The sequence below is a fragment of the Etheostoma cragini genome, chromosome 21 (assembly GCF_013103735.1).
Source record: "Etheostoma cragini isolate CJK2018 chromosome 21, CSU_Ecrag_1.0, whole genome shotgun sequence".
In the NCBI taxonomy this organism is placed as follows: domain Eukaryota; kingdom Metazoa; phylum Chordata; class Actinopteri; order Perciformes; family Percidae; genus Etheostoma; species Etheostoma cragini.
In genome coordinates this window covers 19320174-19335847 of record NC_048427.1, presented here as the reverse complement: position 1 = coordinate 19335847, position 15674 = coordinate 19320174, and the positions used below count along the sequence as shown (strand labels likewise).

Sequence of the window (15674 nt, the reverse complement as noted above, 5' to 3'; positions counted from 1 at the left end):
GGGGGGGGGGGGTGTACTCGACCCAGGACGCTGCAGTAAGATTGGAACATTGGTGCAGTACAACCGGGTGCAAGGTCGACAAGGTGAGCTAGCAGAGGACCCCGAATTAAAAAATGACTTACTGATATCAAAAATCTTAAATTATCAGAACTATTTCTGCAGAAGAATATTGCGTGTGACTGATATATGTAAGGTTATCTCCAGAAATGGAGACTTGAGGTGAGGCAGTCAGTAAACATCCATTTTTTCCCGACAGTTTCACAAGATCCCTCGTCCATCTCGCTCATGAGAGTCAACTCATCTGCTAAGATCAAATGCTCCACATCCTTGCCTGAACCCTTGGGTTTGTACCTGAAGAGTGGCTTTCATGACATGAGGGACATTGTGTTCTTGTCCATGGAGAACGGACTAGTCACCAAGAATACTACAGATCCAGAATTTGCGGGCCGAATCAACGTAGCTCCAGACCAGCAGATCCGGGAAGGCTACGGGTTTACCCTGCAGCTGTCTCTGCTGGGGCAGGAGGACACAAACGTGTATTACTGTTATTGGAAATACTTCAAATTAGACACGGCGGTTATTGAAACGCTGCCCAGTATTGGCACCGTTATTATTGTCAAAGGTAAAAAGAACCATTTGAGCATTAACATGCAAACACACTGTATATCCATATAAAATGCTAAGTTAACTAAGTTGTTTTCTTCATTTCTACACAGAGACTGATCCACAAGTACAATGCGGGGATCACATTTGGGATCTGACCTTGATTGCCTTTAGTGTGACAGCATTCACTGTCCTTATATTCCTCTTGTTTAGAGGGCTTGTGAGACGCAAACAAGTAAGTACTACTAGTACTAGCCATCTAGGCCAAAATTCACACATACAGTACATGCATATTTCACTTGCACATGCATGCACAACGTGACCATGTGTGAGTATGATGGTGTGTGTGTGTGTGTGTGTGTGTGTGTGTGTGTGTGGTCCATGTTTAGCTACATTTGTGGGGACCAAAAACGGTGAATACAGTATACTTATGGGGACCTGACAGCTTTGTGGGGACAAAATGCTGGTCCCCATAACGTTAAAGGCCTTTTTTAAGGAATAAGACTTGGTTTTAGGAGTAGGGTTAGAGTTAGGTTATGGTTAGGGTTAGAGTGAGGGTTAAGGTTAGGCATTTAGGTTTGATGGTTAAGGTTAGGGTAATGGGCTAGGGAATGCATTATGTCAATGATTGGTCCCCACAAAGATAGCCAGACACGACTGTGTGTGTGTGTGTGTCAGAGCAGCTCACAAGTCTCTGAGCCATAGTACAAAAAAAAGTCCCAATTTTGCATTCAGTGCTTCTTTAGATTGAGTCTTGTTGTAACGAAGATTTTAAAGCCACGGATTATGATGCATATTACGTGTTACATAGGTAGGTCATAGGTTACGCAGGGAGGGGAATAACTCATCAGAAGTTTCCTAAAAATAAAGATTGTTCACTAGTCCCACATCTTGAGTCTGATTCGAGTCTGAAATAATTGTGTGTGACTTAAAGGAAAACCATACTGTAGTTCCAATGAGACGACCTGTAGGGGGACACAGCGGGAAACGTTACGTAGTGTTCCTTTAAGTGTGACTCAAGTTTACTAAAAGTCAATTTATTGACTTAAAAACTTATTTACGTTGACTAATTAACTTATGTCACAAATGTAAACTTAACCCAAACTGTTATCTTTTCCTAAACCTAACCCAGTATTTTTCTTGAATTCACAACTTTAACCACATGGAAAATCAACAGGATGTTGCTAAATAAGTAATTAAGTTAATAATTTGATTTAATTTTAAGGTAGGTTGCAAACTCTGGCCTCCTGAGTGGAAGTCCAGTGTTTGTGTGATCCCGCTATCCCCCCCCCCCCGACCACCTGCCAACACACATACTGTACACAGGCCTGATATTTGAGTTAGAAAAATAAGGATTATGAATAATTTTGACTAATAGTTAAGATCAGAGGAACGTATAGATAAGTTTAGTCAGGAATGAAAGTGATCAGTTGTATTTGCAAATAGCGTTGTATGGAATCCAATCCATTTTTTGTGGTAATTTGGTTAAAAAGACATCCATATTTCAGATATAGACATTTTTTTAAAGAGGTTATAATTTAATAAACAGGAGGATTAAAGCAATGTAAAAGCGGTTCATAGACTGTATATCACCATTAGTACAGTATATGGTGGCATATCCTAACTCTTACCCTAAAAATAGGCACACACACACACACAGTATACATTCATATTAAAATACAAAGATATTGAACAACATTGCGTATTTGTGACAATCCCATAGTAAAAGTGATAGTAATTATATTTAGCAATAATTAGCCCGTTTCACTAAATAGACAAAGACTTTCCTCCAGCTCATCCGCCGGCTCTGTTTGTCAACAACACACACACTTCCGTTGTCACACACTTCCATTGTCACACACTTCCGTTGTCACTTTTGTATTTGTGTTGTAGCTTTTGTGTTTGTGTTGCAGCTTTTATATTTGTGTTGTAGCGTTTGTATTTGTATTGTAGTTTTTGTGTTTGTGTTGCAGCTTTTGTGTTTGTGTTGTAGTTTTTGTATTTGTGTTGTGGCTTTTGTGTTTGTGTTGTGGCTTTTGTGTTATAGCTTTTGTATTTGTGTTGTAACTTTTATATTTGTGTTGTAGCTTTTGTATTTGTGTTGTAGCTTTTGTATTTGTGTTGTAGCTTTTGTATTTGTGTTGTAGCTTTTGTATTTGTGTTGTGGCTTTTGTATTTGTGTTGTGGCTTTTGTGTTTGTGTTGTGGCTTTTGTGTTATAGCTTTTGTATTTGTGTTGTAACTTTTATATTTGTGTTGTAGCTTTTGTATTTGTGTTGTAGCTTTTGTGTTTGTGTTGTTGGTTTTGTGTTTGTGTTGTAGCGTTTGTATTTGTGTTGTAGCTTTTGTGTTTGTGTTGTGGCTTTTGTGTTTGTGTTGTGGCTTTTGTGTTTGTGTTGCAGCGTTTGTATTTGTGTTGTATCTTTTGTATTTGTGTTGTAGCTTTTGTATTTGTGTTGTAGCTTTTGTATTTGTGTTGTAGCTTTTGTATTTGTGTTAAACCGTCTCGGCCACCGCAATGGAAGCATGTAGACCTGCGCTCGTAAAAATGCAAGTACAGTGCCACAACGTTTTCATTTATTTCTTTTTTGTGTGTTTCTACAGTTTAAAAAGAACTTCAGACCGGCCAGAGCTGGAAAACCCCCCGGAGTCAACCGGCCTCAACGTGTCTGTCCTCACCAGGGTTCTCAACACTGTCCCTACTTAGTCACATCTGTAAATAGTCCTCCTTTAGACTTCAGGGGCATTCTGTAGTGCTAAGAATCAATGTGATGATTAACATGTGACATGGCCATTCTTTACAACTGATGTTTAAACAGATTATTAAAACTATATGGTTACTGTATTGCACAGACGGTTTGTTTGTTGTATTTTGAGTCAGCATGCCTAATGTCCTCAACCCCAGAAAGGTGTCTCACTTCTTGCTCATTTCCTTTTTGACACAAATTTGTGTTTTGTTTGCAAAAAATGATGAGCCACCACATCCTGGCTGATGTTAGGTGTACAGGTGCAAAGCGTGTGAACAGTGTTAGTGATTAAAAAAGTGCAGATCAAGCATGATTGTTCTTCTATGCAGTATGTTGCATTGCAGGTGGGCTTAAACTGTTGACTTTTGCAGGATACTTATTCTACTATGTGTAAATAATTTGAACATTTTGAACCAGTTTCTGTCTGAATTTATATTTACTGTACATTAAATCTAAGTTCTTATGTTATGTATGTTTTTTTTTTCCAGTTATGCAATTCCTTTGAAAAGTCTTGAAATAGTAACAAAAACCCACCATCCTTATCCTGAAAGAAAAGAAAATCCACCTCAAATTGGCATTAAACATTATATTTCTTATTATTGCGCCATTCAGTCTTAATGTCTTGAAAAATAACTAATTCATTTAAAAAGTATCTAAAGGTGACCAGCAGAGCTGCCAACTTTACATTTAGTTTGGACTGTGATTTTATATAAGTGTCTTTACATTTGATGTGTAGGACTTCTTCGTCATTACTACTCAACCCCATGGAATTTTCAGCAGCCAGATTTGCAATTTCAAAGCATTTATAGTTATGCCAACTCATTAATCAATTATGCAACAACGAATAAATAGATAGGCGGATGAGCAGACTTGCCAAACGCCCGACATCAGAACCTCTGATGCTGATTATTAATCACCCTGAGTTCACTTAAAAAGTTAAAACTGGTGGTTCTTGGTGGTTTATAATGCTTTTTGATCATTTCTATTTTTATGAAATAAATACCTGAGATGCCACATGCTGTTACAGCTCCACGAACATTAACCCTAACCCTAAAATAAATTAGATGTTGGTAATTTGTTGGATTTAGTTCCTCATAGGGTTAACAATAACAACAATAACTTTATTCTACAACACAATAATGCTGGTTTTTCAACCAGTGGTCATTTCATTAATCTTATAATCAAGCTATGCCGAATAAAGGCTCTTTCATCAAGCAGCCTCCTATGCCGAAGGCCTTCATACTCTATAAAGCCATCTGAAGGCAGCAGGGATCTGTTCCATCTGCAGACTAACTGAAGTCATCGTTCACTGTCAAGCCACAATTGTGCACAGCACAGCTGGTTAAATGTTGTGCAGCCACCATTAGACTTTTCGTTAAAAAAAAACACAGCACATTCTCTGGCCAGAGCAACGCAAACTGTTGATTCATTATTTAACCCACTTTAATCTGCACATGAACAGGCGTGTTTAAACAGATACACAGAAATTTGGGAATCCCTTAAAACTTCTCCCTGCTCCTGATCTCACCCTTTGCCAAAATGTGCCACATGTAGGCGTATATATGTGTATAATAACTATAACTCACAGGCACAAGTTCAACTGGTGTTTTTTAGGCTACCTGTGAATACATGTGTAAATATGCAAATGTAAATAGGCCTACATTAAAAAAAAGAAGAAAACGTTTGTACTGATGTTTGATATCTGTCTTTGTGCTACTTTAGAATTGATTTCATTTTGGATCATGTTGTTTTCTGCTGTAGTATTTCAGCTAAATGTAAATGGGCTGTATTTATTTTTTGCACTTTTCTAGTCTTAACTAAACTACTCAAAGCGTAGATAGTACAGGAACCATTCAACATTCAGCATTCAGTTCAGTGTCTTACCCAAGGACACTTCGCCACAGGACTGCAGGGCCAGGGATCGAACCACCAACCTTCCGATTGTCAACTCTACCACTGAGCCATAGCCGCCCACCCACAGCTATCCCTGCAGCAGCTCTGTTTACAGGACATGCGGAACCTTTGTGCTGAATTGTCAGTGTTCCACGGACTGTCTCGGGTGTAACACATGGTGCAGCCTTGAAAACAGTCTGTAAATGACACTAACTTTGATAAGTGTAATATTGGTAAAGATAAAGAAACGCGTACATGGAATTAACTGTTAGCATCACTAACGTTAGCTAAGCTAATTGCGACCACGTAGCTAGCTAGCTAGCCCAGGAAAGCTAAACCTTGGCCTTTGCTCTCAGTCCTGCAGGCTGTCCAAAGCTCTTAAGCAGAGCCAGCAATGTGGAGCTTGTTACTAAATACCTGGAAAACCACAGAGTGGGATTAACTATTTACTTTTTGAAGCCACGACGTTTCTTTGTAGCCAGGGAAGAAAATGAACGGCCATAAAATGATGTTTTCCGGGTTGAAGTTGTGGACTAAAGGAAGAGGTAGTCATGCGTGGATAAGCCGATTTCATAATGGTGAGGCACTTTGAGACCACAACGTTAAGTTGTGTGTTAACCCTTATTATGTCTAGTACATTCACTGTTCGTCTTTCTTTATGGAGGCAACATGTGCCAAACCCAGTAAAAAAGTGAATTATTATTTGTCTAAGTTGCTTTACGAAAGAGCTGCATACTTGCTTGAAACTATGAGACACCTCTTGACTTCTCTTGGCGGTTATATACTGTATACACAGTCTAAATACACCAGGCACCTTTTGCACTTCGCACTTTACAATTCAATTTTATGTATAGTATCAATTCCTAACAAGAGTTATCTCGAGACACTATACAGATAGAGTAGGTCTAGACCACTCTAGACCACATAATTAACAATTACCCAACAGTTAATTATTAGGAGGATTGTGTTGTCTGCTGTCAAATGTGTCATTTTGTGTCCTTTGTTCATCTCTTGTTAATGTTGATTTTATGTTACATTTTTATGTTGTGAAGCAACAGATTGTAGCACTATGTCCAAGACAAATTTCCTCTCCGGGACAATAATGTGTATTCTATTCTATTCTATTCTGTTCTGTTAACTTATATCAGTAAAATGTAATACTGTACAACTTTATACCATATATATCCACTTAGTGGACAGTAGCTGTGAACTGCTGCGGGGAATGTTGCAATCCCTAAATAGTACTTATGTTAAGAGACCAAACCGGGAGTCAAAAGAGAGAAGAAGAATTCCATTTAAAACCACCGCTATTCCAGTATCACTATATGTGACCCCTCATCCCACAGCTTCTTTCCTCAACCCCCTATAAATGTTTTGTTTGTTTGCTGCAATTTGAAAGAGGATCCCTCATTCCCCCTCTGCTGATTCTCCAGGGATGAATGGACGTGGGAAGGCTTCTTTTTCCACTCGCAGCCCAAAGGTGTGTATTGTTGGAAGCGGTCCAGCAGCATTCTACACGGCACAGAGTTTGCTCAAGGTATTTCCCTTTTTTTTTTTGGTTATGTTGGAGAATATCTATAGGCGTTAGGATTAGGCTGTATGGATAACACCTTCTATCGAAGTATACTGACACCTGACAAACTAAGGTACACTACAACACTTTATGAAGATACAAGATTGCCATAAGGCAGTCCTAGTCACTGATTTGAAACATTTCCTACAATGACCTAATACACACACTAGTAGCTATTAGCCTATGTGATCCTAGCCTAAGTCAACATAACCACATCTGCTTCACAATTATCAACATTTCTTTTATACCTTTACATTAATCTGCATACTGTGAGAACAATGTGTTAGACCATGCTGGTTGACCGCTGTGTTTTCAGCAGGGCAAGGTTATCCAGCATTATTATTCATTATGTTTGTTGATGAGGATACAAAAAACATGCAGTGTGTATCCAATCTTGTGAACTCAGCTTCAAGGTTTTGCTGTTGAAGTGATCTAGTTTTGCACTCATTAGAGCAGAATAGTATGGTATTTCTCCTATTAAAACCTTTTATCGTGTCCCACAAAATCCTGGGGTCTTTTACAGAGCCAACATTCATTTCTGCAAATATCTGGAATTCTGCATATGACTAATATATGATTCATTTTTCAGTAAAGAAGTAGCTGTGTGGCTCCTTGAAGTTTTCCAATATCTAAAAAACGTTATATACCACGAGGCACATTTTTAAATCCGTAAAGAACAGGAAACAGGAGACATCTGGGCACATGCAATGGCTGAGTCCAACAAAAATAAGAAAATTTAAGGGACCCATGGCATGAAAATGTCACTTTATGAGGTTTTTTAACATTATTATGCATTCCCCCACCAGTTCCCCAGTGGCTAGAAATGGTGACAGGTGCCCTGGGTATCTTGCTCTGTCTTTTAGAAAATGAAAGCTCAAATTCCAGAAAGTTACCTCCTGTTTCTCTGCTTTGCCCGCCCAGTGTATTTGGCCCATCCGTGACAGACTGACATCATGGCTTTCAAACGGACAAAGTGGCAGTTGGTCAAGGCCACACCCTCAGCCTTTTGTCTTTAATAATTTTGTGTCTTTTAATCGTGTTTTTTTTTCTCTTCAAGGGGGTTTATTCAGTAACAAGATTAACAGGCTGTACTAAGCTTTTAGATATTTTAGTCTGAACCAACGTGGAGAACCAACAGACCAACATTGCCATCCATAGAGACACTTCTAGCATGGCTAAAAGTAAAAAGTTATACTATAATATGTTACTTTATACACTTGACAAAGCAACAGAAGTCCTGTGTCTCAGCCTAAAGGGTCATGTTCCTAAAAGGTGACTTCTTTCCAGTCATTGTAGATATCAATATAACAACTTCTGTTTTACATGTTGTGCCTCTCTCTTTTTCTCCTCCCAGGCCCGTCAAGATCTTGAGGTAGACCTTTATGAGCGGCTGCCGGTCCCCTTTGGTCTGGTCAGGTTCGGGGTGGCCCCTGATCATCCTGAAGTCAAGGTCCTTGATCCTAAATAGATGTGTTTAGAGAACAAACACTATTTGGTTATTTACAGTACGGACAGGGCTGTCACCATTTTGCAGTATTTTGAAGTAGTAATATAAAGTGAGAGTTCCTTCAAAATGCTGACATGATTAGTTGGTCCTCTCTAATTTGTGCTGCGATGATTTCTCCTCTCAGTTCTTGGTGTGACTATGACTATAGTTGGCTTATTTAAAGAAAAAATATACAAAAGAAACTCAGTCAAACCGGTTTACTTCATTACTTGTAGTAGTGCGTGATGAAAGGTCATTGTTTGAAGGCAGTTTCATTCTGACAACCATCAGCCTGCAGGAAAAAAAGTCCCTGGCATGTATAATGGAAAATAACCAACATGATGGTTAACTTGAAGGTTAACTGGTTGAACTTGATACATTATGCAATTACAGATATAAAGACAATGTGAATGTCAGTTTAGCCTGGAAAGTTTCTGCTGTAGAATGGGCCTATGGCGGAGGTGACTGCACAGCAGAAAGCATGATCAGTTTGCATACAGTAAAGACAATGAGTCTGTGTTACCTTATTTGACAGAAATCTATATGCAATTGCGTGTTATTTCTGACAATTTGATGAACAAAAATGTCAACAATGCCTGAGTAAGTGAAACACAGATCAACAAAACTGCTTAAAAAAATAATATTAACAATATAATGACACTGTTTAAATCGCCAAAAAGGATTGGAAGTGCTATTTTTTTCCTTTATGTAAATTGCCCTTTGTGTTATAATAAGATACACAAACTTGTATTCTCCATTTAACTGACGTAACTGTACAAATCCAAATCCTGTTCTCCTGCCTTTTAGACCAAAATTAATTCTGAGCCTTCTTTCTCAGAACGTCATCAACACATTCACACAGACGGCCAAACAGTCACGCTGTGGTTTCTACGGTAACGTGAATGTGGGGAAGGATGTGAGCGTCGAAGAGCTGCGGCAAGCCTACCACGCAGTCGTACTGGTAAGAACACGGCTTAAAGTTACTATATGTAACTTTTTAATGTTCCTGAAACTGTGTATGTATGTATATAATGGTCATTAAAACACCTGTAACAGCAAACAAGACAAACAGTGATAAAACTCTATATTTATATAGTTTTTATTATTGCCTGCCTGGGTCACACAATGATTTAGACAGCGCTACAGGAACACATTGTGATGGGTCGCAGATTTCTTTATAACACCGGGAAAGCCTGCGTTAGTGGATCCAGCCAGGTAAAAGGTAGCAGGAGATTTCTTTATAGGCCTGATTGTATTTTCAATTTATTTGGTAAGATATCAGTTACTGCTATGGCTGATACTGATACTGGGGCAGGGCCATCACAGGAAAAAAGGAATTAAACAAAGTACCGCTAAAAACTAAAAGGAAATGGAATCCAAGTCAATCTCGAGAGGACTTTCAACAGATAACAATTACAGGATTGCAAACTATTCAAAACCGACCCCGGATTGGCCCTCAGGTATGTAATATGTCCATTTCATTCATAAAACAACTTTGCAATGTCCAATGGTTGTACGCCTTCCATTTGGCGCCTGTTTAAATATGTACTTCCTGTAATGCTAACTCGGTAATCTACAGTAGGCAATAAAGCACCTAAAGAGAATACCTCTACGACAACAGGTGTAGGGTTGGTACCTTCCGCATCTGAACTAATGTCAGGAACCCATACCGGTACTTGAAATTTGGTGGCCGGTACTCAACCATACTTTGTTTGGTACTCTCCCTCTGTAATTACAAAAAAATATCTCAGTTGTTAAAAAAATTCCAAACCTATTTATCCTATTTACGTAGAACAAATTATTTACTTAGAATAAACTGACAAATTTTTTAAAACTCCCTTTCTCCTCCCAAACCTATCCCTACAACCTATTACATTTAATAATTATTCAATTTGTATATTATTCCTATTTTCATCATGACCGTTTTTAATTGCTCTTTAATTGTGAAGCACTGTAAAGGTGCTGTAGATATAAAGTTGCCTTGCCTCACAACCTCAGCCTGTCAGTGAGTCCCCAGAATAGCATGACATAGAAACAACTGTTGCGCCTGCTTGTCTCACAGGAAGTGGAACGTCAACAGCACGCGCGACTGCTTTGTGCTCCCCCATAATATCATATCACAGTGAATGATGTTTGCGTGAAGTTTAGAAAAACTGTCACTCACCTGGCAAACCCCCCCCCCCCCCCCCCCCCCCCCCCCCCCCCCCCCCTCCATCCGGACAAATCTTAACCAGTGGATTCAGTTTTCAGCCAATCCCCAAAAATAAGGATTCGATGCATCACTAGTAATAACAGTCCCGCTTTTGTCCTAAGCTGCCTCTAGAATCAACACAAACTGAAAGTAACATAGCCACTTTAAGCCTTAGCATCCTTCTGCATTGCTTTGTGTATGTTTCATGGTAGAGTTACGGGGCGGAGGGGAACAGGAGTATGGGAGTGCCAGGAGAAGACCTGGCCGGTGTGTACTCTGCCAAAGACTTTGTGGGCTGGTACAACGGGCTGCCCAGCTGTCGAGAGGTATGCCTTTAGACTGTGGGAGTCAAGTGAATGTTTTCTCAAGTGGATAAGGCCAGGTGTGAAAACCTCAGCTATAGGCCTGCACATTTATCCCTGATTTATCCCTCTAAAATCGCAATCTTGATTCACCCTGTTCACAAGTTAATTTTTAAATAACTTTGATTATCATTTAATTTTACGAGCCAACTGCATCACAAACACTACTACTTTCTTCTGTAAGTTTTAAACACAGACTGTATGAGATAAGTGTTAAAGCAACCCCAAGCGCTGCAATGCTCTCCCTTCTCTTCATTGGAGCCTCTGTGTTTACAGGCCTGTGGTGATGCACAGTGTGCTATAGGTGCCAAAACAAGTGTATTTTTATTCCGGCTAATTGGTTTTGTTTTGTCATGGTTCATATGTGCAATAGACATTACACTTTGTGAGAAAAAACATCACGGCAGAGAATCGTGATTCATATTTTTCCCCAAATTGTGCAGGCCTACTTAGCATGTGAAAGATGATCAGATCAGTCTTATTTTTCTTTACTTTTGGTTCCACTCCTTTATCAACAAATCTATGTCTCGCTCTGTTATCTTTTCCGTTCAGCTGAGTCCAGACCTGAGTTGTGAAACGGCAGTCATTCTGGGACAAGGTAACGTGGCTTTGGATGTTGCAAGAGTCCTATTGTCTCCCATTGACATTTTAAAGGTGAGATAAACACGGCCTTGGTTATTTAAGATGAGAATATACTGGTACATGTGTAACAAAAATGCAAAGCAACCACACAGCATGTTCTTAAATTTATAAAGGTAAATCAAGGTCTCAAGGGCTTTTTTTTCAGAATACCTGCTACATCTCATGGTCTTACTGCATGGATATATATAAATGATTATTTTGTGGGCCTCAAACGTGTCTCCCTAAAGTAATAATCTGCTGTATTTTATATAAACATACTGTATGTTCAATTATTAAGACCCAAAACCCTCAAAGACAATGTAAGGTGTCCATAGGTAAATAATAAAGATTTATGATTTGTGATTTATGACAACATATCGGCCTTGCACCTCCAATTAACACAATGTTAACGGCTGTACGAAGTGTTTTGTTGGGAATAAATATAACTGGTTTGTGAGATTTAGATCCATGTTTGTACAGACAAAGAATAAGGTGCCATTTGCAGAACCTTTACGTCCTCAACAGTACACTTAAGGAAAATTACCAACTTAAAACTTACATACTACACCATTTTGGACATACAGCATCCGAAATAACACAGAATAAACATCAACTTTACAACCTCTCAGAAATCAATTTCCAGGAGGAAAATGTTGTTGATGAAGAGACGGATTTAAAGAATATCTCTCTCTTTTTTTTTTTTTCTCCCCCCCCCCCCCCCCCCGCAGAAGACTGACATCACCCAGCCGGCCCTGGAGGCTCTAGCAGAGAGCCAGGTCCGCAGGGTGCTGGTTGTTGGCAGGAGAGGACCGATGCAGGTCGCTTGCACAATCAAGGTGTGTGTCGGAAGCAGTCTTGTACTAAGTACTCTGAAGTTCCTGCTAGAGACGTTATCTTAGCTAATCCTTGTACAAAGATATTGGAGGCACCGTTAAAGGTGCACTAAGAGGTCCTGCATGGGCACTTATGTTGAATTTCAATGTCAATTTCAAACAACACAAAACAAGCTCGCCCCTCCCCCCATGTTTCCGTAGCTGTCATGAGTAACTGACTAACTGTCACTATCCTCCACCCCCTCCTCCAACCATCTTGTCGGTAATTAGCTGGAGTGGTTCGTTGTATTTTGGTGCCTACCCTGTGCCCCTAGTGTTTGTTGGACATTTACAACCCCTGTGTTGTCTCTCTAGACCAGGCTTTTTCATAGTGGATTCTGGGGTCAGACAGCAAGCGGATCAAGGAGAGATGCCTACGACAAAAATTAAATAGCGCAGAAACCATGCAGGAACTCATACCTTTAACACAGATACTAAATGGTGTGGCTGGCCCACCGACCTCCAAAAGGAGACAGCCCTGACACAAAATGTTCCCTTATCATGTAGCTGCCTTGGTAGTCTCTCTGAAGATGTAGACATGTTGAGTCTAAACAAGAGGAAGAGATAACAAATAAACCACAGCCCCTAGCTGAGGAGAGATTAGCCCATGAGGGACAACAGTGCAAAGTTGAGAAATCTCAACCCCCATCTTCCCTCATCCCTCATCAACCCCTCGACCCCCCTCACCAACACCAACGCGTTTGATCCCTCTATCCCACTAATGCCGTTGCTCTCTCCACTCACCCTTTCCCCTCCTTCCCCATGTTGGAGTTTACTGACCAGATGAAGAAGGGGGGTAATGCTGCTCATTTTAATGTACACAAATATGTATCTTTGGAATATGTGGCTCTTCACCTGAGGTCCCCCCCATAAAGTTACATTTCCTGAGCGAGTAACTGTACGTTCTGAGCACAGAGAACTATATTTTGCAAGCACAGTACATTTAATTTTGAACTTTATATCGCAGCATATTATAAAATTTCTAAAAATCACAATAATATTGTATAGTGACATAAGTATGGTGATGATATTTTATCGTGAGGCCTCTGGTGATTCCCAGCCCTAGTACTTGATGTAGCTTTTCAGTTTCCAGAGGAATTCCTTCCAATATTTTAATGCTGCTAGCCTATTATTTAAGCTTTTTTCCATTACTTTTCATCTAAATATTAAAACTATTCATCCATTACTTTCAGCCAATTATTTTGCCGTGTAGGCCTCTAGTTGGCAAGGTGTAATAATGGGAGGATGGTGGGAGGTGTGTACTAGGCAGTTGGCCTATTGTATCTGGTAGTTTGTGGTTTATCGTGCCAATAGACTAACTTGTACAGATGTACTTTTAATCAAAACATAATAAAAAAAATTATTTTAAGTTTTTTTTTAAATGAGATGAGCTACTCCACACTCCCCCCACCCCCCCCCTGTAACTGCAGAAGTACCCCATGTAATACCATTACCTGTGGTAGGTTAGCAATAGTCTAAAGAACAGGATGGCTGCTTGTGCCTGTAGATCTGGAGCGAAGTGATCCCATGTCGCAGCAATTACTGTGGTACATAAATGATATGATGTATGGTATGGTATGGTATAAATGATGGCCTATAAAACACTATTAAATTAGATCAAGTTGTGCTAAACCAGAATTACCCTTCACAAACATGTTTACCAAGAGAGATATTTTATTCCAGCCATCCCTGCCATGTTCTCCTTGTCTACAGGAGCTCAGAGAAATGGTGAACCTGCCCAACACCAACCCTGACATGGTGGCGGCTGATTTTGTGGGTGTCACAGAAGCTCTTAAAGGTAAGACATGAAATATGATATTATTACTTTTCTTCTTTTTGAAGACCTAGTACAGTGCCTGTTTGGAGCGGGCGCTTACTTGGCCTGTGGTTCTGCTGCCTGTAGAATTCATCAAAACCAGATTGTACCAAAATGACTTTCAGAAGGACCCCCACGCACTTAACATGCAACTCCACAGTTTAGCTTACTACTGACTTACAGTTACAGTGTAGGCTACTTCTACATCAGAGGAAGACATTTTACTGCTGTATTTACCTGACAGAGAACGGGGCCGATTCAGAATGTAATCACAAAATATCATGTAAATGTGGAGTAATCAGACATTAGCGTCATAGAGAGAGAAAAGGAGTTCATTTCTATACAGGTTTAGTGGCTTGACGGCTAACAAAGTAGGGGATTTGACTAGCGGGGGCATTTTGGCGACTTAATTAACCCAACCCAGGGTGAGTCCGATGAAAACTGATGTGTCAGCCCGGTTCAACTCTGAGACTTTATCGCATTGCACAGCGCTCTGAAGGAACAATCTCACACATTAGGCTACGTTATGTTCTGCCAGCTCACAGCAATAATAGCAAGAAAAGACTCCCCCCCCCACTGTACTAAAGCGTGGCACTTTAAAAGATAAACCGCCTGCCTTGAAGTGGCTTCACGCTCCGTCTGCACTTGCTGTCTGGTTGGGCTTTGTGGGATTCTGAAACTGAGGTGTTTGTCACAATTTAGCTGCCAAAGCCCCGCTGCTCTCTGTCTCTGGTCCTCAGGGAGAGAGGGGGAGTGGCCAGTGGCAAGTGCGGAAAAAGGCAATGTGGGCTTCTTTTACCAGTACATGTATGTATGTATGTATGTATGTATGTATGTATGTATGTATGTATGTAAGCATGTAACAATATCTTTTGTGCCAAGTAATTGGCACTGCACTTACTCATGCCCATAGCAAGACATCTGTCAAGTTTGAAATCCATTGGTTCGAGAGATGAGCATCGCACGCACGCACGCACGCACGTACGCACGCACACACACACACACACACACACACACACACACGACCCTGTGATTTATAGATAGCTGGTATGTTCTTTTTTTATTGTCTCATTAGTCTGCTCTTTTCTTGAACTAGTGTGGGAACTTGCACTGGATTTGTTATCTTTCAGTTGACACCAGGGCCTAAGAATGAGGATATTTCACACATTTTAAGGCAACATAATAGACTACATACAGTAACGTGTTTATTATATGCAATAAAACAGAAAAGAGTCAAACTAGCAGTACAGTACAATACGATTAGATTAGATTCAACTTTATTTCATTACACAGGTACAGGTACAAGGCAACGACATGCAGTTTAGGTCTAACCAGAAGTGCAATAGCAGCAAGTGCAGGATATACAATGGTTCCATACGTGTAGGACATATGTACTGAATAAATATAGAAACGTGTATATATACGTGTAGGACATACACTCACCGGCCACTTTACTAGGTACCCCATGCTAGTAACGGGTTGGACCCCCTTTTGCCTTCAGAACTGCCTCA

The 15674-nt window shown here is 40.0% G+C and overlaps 2 protein-coding genes across 2 annotated transcripts in view; both read left to right on the top strand.

Annotated features, from left to right (window-relative positions):
- The window catches only part of LOC117937423, a 13586-nt gene extending 9785 nt beyond the window's left edge, over positions 1-3801 (top strand). The window contains exons 3-5 of the mRNA XM_034861397.1: positions 257-622; positions 717-838; positions 3207-3801. Of these exons, the coding sequence (XP_034717288.1) occupies positions 257-622; positions 717-838; positions 3207-3356 (638 nt within the window). The 3' untranslated portion in view covers positions 3357-3801. The remainder of the gene's footprint in view (positions 1-256; positions 623-716; positions 839-3206) is intronic.
- Positions 3802-5372: 1571 nt separating this feature from the next.
- Positions 5373-15674, top strand: part of fdxr (ferredoxin reductase) — a 15276-nt gene continuing 4974 nt past the window's right edge. The window contains exons 1-8 of the mRNA XM_034861345.1: positions 5373-5820; positions 6676-6779; positions 8170-8265; positions 9140-9262; positions 10705-10818; positions 11407-11508; positions 12204-12311; positions 14061-14145. Coding sequence (XP_034717236.1) covers positions 5733-5820; positions 6676-6779; positions 8170-8265; positions 9140-9262; positions 10705-10818; positions 11407-11508; positions 12204-12311; positions 14061-14145 — 820 coding nt within the window. The 5' untranslated portion in view covers positions 5373-5732. The remainder of the gene's footprint in view (positions 5821-6675; positions 6780-8169; positions 8266-9139; positions 9263-10704; positions 10819-11406; positions 11509-12203; positions 12312-14060; positions 14146-15674) is intronic.